The sequence below is a fragment of the Scomber japonicus genome, chromosome 20 (genome assembly GCF_027409825.1).
Source record: "Scomber japonicus isolate fScoJap1 chromosome 20, fScoJap1.pri, whole genome shotgun sequence".
NCBI classification, from domain to species: Eukaryota; Metazoa; Chordata; class Actinopteri; order Scombriformes; family Scombridae; genus Scomber; species Scomber japonicus.
The window spans coordinates 6885684-6892570 of record NC_070597.1 but is presented as its reverse complement, the minus strand read 5'-3'; the positions used below and the strand labels follow the sequence as shown (position 1 = coordinate 6892570).

Below are 6887 nucleotides of genomic sequence, written 5' to 3'. Positions count from 1 at the left end.
GAAAGAAAGGAGTAAGGAGGGAGGGAGCAAGCAAGCAAGGAAGGATGGAGGGGAAGAAGGAAGGAAAAATTAAAGAAAGAGGGAAGAAGGAAGGAACACTCAAAAGAGATAGGGTCAATTTGACCCGGGAGGACGACACGAGGGTTAATAATAGAGGGAGGGTTTTTAACATGAACATAGAAGCCAGAGCAGGTTCAGTGTGTACAGTGACACTTGATGCATCATCTATGTGAATCAAACCTGCACACACAGAATCACACAAGCTGCCAACACTGATTAATGAATGCATCAGATGTTATTGGTCATGATATTTGGGATTCAACCAGATTAATTTAGCTCGTAGACTAAATTAACAGACTGAGGTTGAGTATAAAGTGATATCTATCAGTCTCCTGGGTTCTTGTTGGATGAGCTAATGAATGAATCCAGATTGTAAGGAACTCAAAACTACATATAGAATACACACACACACACACACACACCTTTCACAACTGGAAATGAAGTGTAACTAGTGTGAATGTAAACCCTGACGTCTCTTGAATGAACCTGACAGCTGTACTTCTGTCACCCTCTGAAGACAAAGTGAACACACTCAGCAGCAAAGCATCCTGTTGTATCATGTAGCAGGCTGCAGCTTGACACTATAATCTCCATGAAGGATCTCACAAAGTCTCCTCTAAACCTACACAGCTCTGAAAATATAACCTCCAAGGGTTCCAATTCATCAGCTCAGAAGAGTTTACGTAGCGAGCACAATGGTTTTATTATTCCAATGCATGCAAATACAAAGAAAAAGTCAGTAGAACTCACATTACAACAATAAATCATTTTTATGTTCAGAGCTTCAGCTGCACAGCCAGTCACAGACATAATCTGCCAAAAACATCACTTAAACAACACAGGGGATCTTCAAAATGACTAAATCCTCCAGGGACAATAAATGATCATGCAGCACACGTACCAGTAGAGAGAAAACACTGAAGTATATCTGTACAGGATCCAGAATTAGCAGCCCAACTGACATTTATTCAGATATGCGGAAACCATTTAAAGTCTCTCTGGAAACTGCTGGTTGCATAACATTCTGACAATTATTGTTCTCAGTCCGCCCACAAACCCTTCAGGCAGTTTCCAGACCAATTCTGCATCATTGACCCTCTTCAAGTACAACTCCTCTGAGCTTTTAAATAAAAAAACAAAAAAACAAAACAAAAAAAAACCTGTGCTGAGTCTTTTCATCCGTTCAGACCTTTTGGCCATTTAAATCTCCTTTAAATACATTGGATTTATATTTCTGGTTTTGTTGCTTTTGTACTTCTCTTAATTCATTTGTTAATATTGAGCTTTATATATATATTATTCCACTCTGAGCTAAATATTTTCATGGATTTATCATTTTTGTAAAACACTTTGTACATTTTTTTAACCTTTGTGTCGTCCTCCCGGGTCAAATTGACCACGTCTGTTTTGACTGTTCTTTTTTTCCTCCCTTCTTTCCTTCCATCTGCCCTTCCTTCCTTCCTTCCTCCCTCCTTCTTTCCTTCCCTTCCTTCCTTCCTTCCTCCCTCCCTCCTTCCCTCCCTCCTTCCCTCCCTCCTTCTTTCCTTTCCTCCTTCCCTTCCCTCCTTCCTTCCCTCCCTCCTTTCCTCCCTACATTCCTCCCTCCTTTCCTTCCTTCCTTCCTTCCCTCCCTTCTTTCCTTCCTTACTCCCTCCCCTCCTTTCTTCTTCCCTCCCCTCCTTCCTTCCTCCCTTCCTCCCTCCCCTCCTTCCTTCCTTGACTCAAGGACAACAAGAGGGTTAAACAGCTACATTAAACAGTTTTATCAAAGTTGACTCACATTTTTTTAAAAGGTGCTAATAGTCATTATTCTCTGTAGACACTAATAAATTCACAGTAAAGTGATGACTAATTTAAATAGCTGGGGGATTTGCTGAGTCGGCTATGAAGTAGAAATATCTACAAAGCTCCAGAGAACATGTTTAAGCTTGATTTGACAGAGCATTAGAATAATTTTCACAGCACATTTTTCATATTGCAAAATCTAGGTTAAATCCACCAATCTAGGGCCTTCTTTCCCCCCTTCTGACCTTTGACCTCCAACTTCCAAGTGAGAACAGCGGAAAGAACACGCTTGCTATCGCTAACACTACATTTAGCCTCATAGCTTTTAGGAGCGTAACACCATTCACCTTACAAGACGACTTCATCAGTGCAATGAAAACAGACATGAAGCTTGTACTTGAAAACCAGCGAGGTCTGACACTGAAGCTTTTTGAGCAGAATAAAGAGTTTAACACCATTACGTCCGAACTGGCAGCGCTAAGCAACAGAGTTGGAGAGATGGAGGCATTTGAATGTCTAAATATCTGCAACAGCCTGTGTGTGCTGCACTTGAGATTCTTCTAATTAGCACTAAAACAACATCAATTTTGCATCTATTTAGTCATAAAACAAAGTATTGGACAAATGAATCTGATATTGAATTCAACACCATGGATATCTACAACAATCCTCTACATTTCTGACTGAAATGTTCACTTTTGTTATATTTCTTTTCAATTTGTCACTTTTTGCACATGACGAAAATTGATTCTTTTTGCATATTCAGAGCTTTTCCTGCTTTTTTGTCAGTGTGCAAGACTTCTTTCTTTCTTTCTTTCTTTCTTTCTTTCATTTAATTTGGCCACACACAACTGCACACCATCTTCTGCATTCAAGAGCACAAAGACAGAAATGTCAACCTCACGGTGGCGCTAGAGGAAAAGCCACCAAACGATCACTAAAGTCAGGAGGCTTCATCCTTTGGGGAACAAGAATGTCCGAACAAAATTTAAGGAGAAAGACAGAGTTGTTGAGATGTTTAAGCCTGGAGCAGTAACGGCCTCTGCTCCTTTTCCCCTAAAAGATAAAAGTTCTCATTCATTCATCAGGCAGTTTAATCTATATACAGGAAATCCTGCAGTCTTTTTTTGTACTGAGATATTCCTCATGCGTCACTGTTTTGATCTTCATACTTTCCAAACAGGTGGATGCAGTAGATGTATTTTCTAGATGTTTCCAGTTAAATGAATACTGTTGGGATATAATGCCATATAAAGACAGTTAGTATGTGTAGTTCATAATGCTCAGTTGGCTCTTCTTCTCCTTCCTCTGATCTGGTTGGAGGTTTCTGTCTCTAGTTGGACGTCTCCACGCTGCTGACCGTGTTCACCGCCTGGATGACTTGCACCTTGGTGACCTCCCTCCTCGTCAACGTGCAGCTGAAAACCTTCCTGAAACCTTTGCGGAAATGCTTGGAGACGAGCGCGTAGACGATGGGGTTGAGGCAGGAGTTGGTGTAAGCCACCAGGTGGGACAGGATGCGGAGGACGTAGGTGGTGTGGTTGAGAGGGAAGCGTCCGAACCACATGCAGAGGATGACCAGGTGATGGGGGAGCCAGCACAGGCAGAAGAGGACGGCGACGATGATGATCATCTTAGTGACTTTACGCTTGGCTCGCCTCGACTCGGACATGTCCTTCACGGGGTCCACGCTGGTCCACAGGTACCTGATGGTGCGAGCGTAAGTGAGGCTGAGCACCAGGACGGGGATGAGGTAGCCAAAGATGAAGGTGCACACGTCCATTATGATGCGTGGTTTGAACTCCCAGGCAGGAATACAGACCACAGCGCCGCCCAGGTCCATCTGTCTGTAGTAGCTGAGATACGGTCCAGAGAAAACCAGGGCCAGAACCCAAACCAGACCGATGGAGGTCAGGGCGTTCTTTGGTGTTCTCATCTCCCTGGAGCGGAGAGGGTAGCAGATGGCCAAATACCTGCGAGAACAAAGGGAAGACATGATCCAGGTGTTCAGTTTTTAAGTCAAGTCTTGAAAAACAACAGAAGAAATGTAGAATATGGTTATAATTAAAAACAGCCAAAATTAAGGATCTTCTCTTGACATGTATGAAGACAGAGCTTGGAACAATAATGTGTGTCTGAAATGGTTTAGCACAAAGAAAAAGTATAATTACCACCTAAAAATCCTTAACCCTCCTGTTGTCCTCATTTCAAGGAAGGACAGAAGGAAGGAAGGAAAGGAGTAAGGAGGAGAAGAGGAAGGAAGTAAGGAGAGAAGGAAGGGACGAAGGAAGGAAGGAAGGAAGGAAGGAAGGAAGGAAAGGAATAAGGACAAAAAGAGGAAGGAATTTAGGAGAGAAGGAAGGAAGGAAGGAAGGAAGGAAGGAAGGATGAGGGAGGGAGGAAGGAAGGAAGGAAGCAAGCAAGCAAGGAAGGATGGAAGGAGGAGGGAGCAAAGAAAGAGGAAGCAAGGAAGGAAGGAAGGAAGGAAGGAAGGAACAGTCACAAGAGATGGGGTCAATTTGACCCGGGAGGACAACACGAAGGTTAAAAATGCATCTCATTCTTCCTTACTGCCAAATCCACAATGCATGAATGTGTAAGATGTCTCCTCTGTTTTTGTGAACTGCAGGTTTTAAGTTAAAACGTTGAATATTGGACCTGCTCATACATGTGTGTTAAACTGAGATTTAAAGATGAGCTCAGAGAAACTTTCCTCCTTCAAGAGATGAATGTGAAAACAACATCCAGCTGAAAGAGCAAGAGGAAAAACACATTTATCTGGAGGAAGGGTTTTAACAATGATAGATATAGATGCTAATGATCATGTTGAAAATGCAGACTAATGGCCGCTGCTTCAGGATGCTCAAAATAAATCTTGCTGCTTTACGCTCTTTTTTCTTCTGTCAAAAGCTGAATCTATTAGTGTCCGTCAGACTTGTGCACCTGTTTTTCGACACTGTCCATCCTGGAAGAGGAATACCACTTCTGTATGTTTTAGAAAGTATCTACTTATTAAAGTCAAGGTAACTTTATTAATACCCGAAGGTAGATTTGGTTGCAGTTTCAGGAGAGGGCATCACAACATTCAAACGGATACATACATACAAACTTCAGTGACAGCAGGCAGTTAAAACACCATGAAAGCAGACATGGGCAGGAGCTCACAGACTACAGACTAACTGATCAGGATTTGAAAAGTAAAACAAGATAATAAAAAAAGACCATTAAAAGAATTACTAAAATGCCAATATAGAAAAACCTGTTAAGAGCATGATGATTCAAAGGACATGGATGATAAATAAATTAATAAGTTAAAATCAGGTCTAATTTCCAATAAATAGAAAAATAATTAAGGTAGACCTTAAATAGAGACAGCAGCAGGACCGAAGCTGTTCCTATTACGTGTGGTCTTAGACTTTAGGACTTAATTGACTGTCTGAGGATACAGGATGTTGTTTTGACCTGTGATTTGTGTTGATTGGCTATACAAATGACCATTTATCTTGCCAGGAACTGCACTTTATTTGGCTTGATATTTGATATTGGTCTTCCATTTATTAAAGTACAATATGTTAGAGGTGGTTCAATTTTTGGCTTGAGCTGATTTCTCTTTTCTTATAAATATATTTGTATTTTTTGTTCTTGACTTGTCCTTGATTTACTTCAGCATAATGAGAAAGCTGAAGATGAATGAGGAGAAATCCAGATGTGATGTGATGTGAGGAGAAGCAGGGGGCGAGGTCAGTGACAAGTGTTTGATGCCTGACTTCATTTCAAATGAACATACCAGGACACAAACTAATCATAGCTGCCAGTGATGGCTTCACTATGTTTGAGAATGGATCTTTCTGTTCTGGTATTTGTTAATCACTGATGATTTAAGGAAACAGATTTTAAAAAAAGGTATGAGATAAGATGATGACGTGATATGATTTATTTATAGATTACAGACACAAAACCAAAAGTGGAAACATTTATTTCCAATTAGGTGCAAAGATGATGGTTTTATATAACAGAGAAGACATATTTCTATATTTCTCCAGGTACTTTGTTCCCCTCTATCTCAGTTGGTTGTATTCTATTTTTCATATATTGCCTTTTAATTGTATTTTGTATCAATTCCTCATTTTGTTTTGTAATTTTTGTGACCTGACTATTGTAAAACTTCCTAAAATCTTAACCAACCATGCACATGTTTGGTATTAATTTAGTATCATTTTAAATAAATAGCTATCTTAAAGTATGTTTCTTGACTGTGCAGCCTGCAGCTCGCAGGTTAATTGTAGGAATACTTCATTACGCACCTGTCCAGTGAAACAGCTGCCAGGGTGAAGATGCTGGCGTACATGGTGAGAAAAATGACGAAGTGCACGACTTTACAGACCACAGGGCCGAACACCCATTCATCCAGAGTGTAGATGGTGGCTTGAAAGGGCACACAGAACACAATAAAGCAGAGATCTGCCACTGCGAGGTTGAGGATGAACAGGTTGGTGGTTTTGGTGTTCATCTGTCCATTACGGAGCAGAACAGCGAGAACCAGAGAGTTTCCAACCGTGCCGAGCAAGAAAATAAGCGAAAAGCCCAAAGATATCACCACAGACTCTGCTTTCCAAGAGGAGGAGTTGAAAGAAGAGAAATTCATCTCCATGGTGTATTCATTCATCATTCTCACGGTGCGAGTTTCTGTCCGGCGACATGAACGCACCACTCGTGGAGACGCGCACCTCGTTTACGCGCAACATTTCCACATCCAGACGCAGCGAAAATCCAACTGTGTAATCCAACTGTGATACATCTACTGTACTGCAGAGAAAAGAAGCTTTGAAAAGGAGTGATTGGCTTTCTCTCACTCCCAACCTCCCTCTATCTATCTCAGATTAAAGGCTCTAACAGAAGGAACACGGAAGGGTGATCTCAATTGTGATGCTTTGATTAGGATGAAAACTGTTTGTTTGTCCAATGAAAAAAGAAACATTATGGGGGAAATTATTTGATTTGGGCACGAGGACATCCACATATTTAAAAAAGCAAACACTTAA

General features: G+C 41.1%; 1 protein-coding gene across 1 annotated transcript; it reads right to left on the bottom strand.

Annotated features, from left to right (window-relative positions):
* Nucleotides 1-3178: 3178 nt before the first annotated feature.
* LOC128381578 (galanin receptor 2a) lies at nt 3179-6490 on the bottom strand. Its single transcript, XM_053341615.1, has 2 exons — nt 6150-6490; nt 3179-3818 (listed from the first exon to the last, which is right to left on the bottom strand). The coding sequence occupies exons 1-2, from the start codon at nt 6488-6490 to the stop codon at nt 3179-3181; spliced, it is 981 nt and encodes a 326-aa protein (XP_053197590.1).
* Nucleotides 6491-6887: the final 397 nt, after the last annotated feature.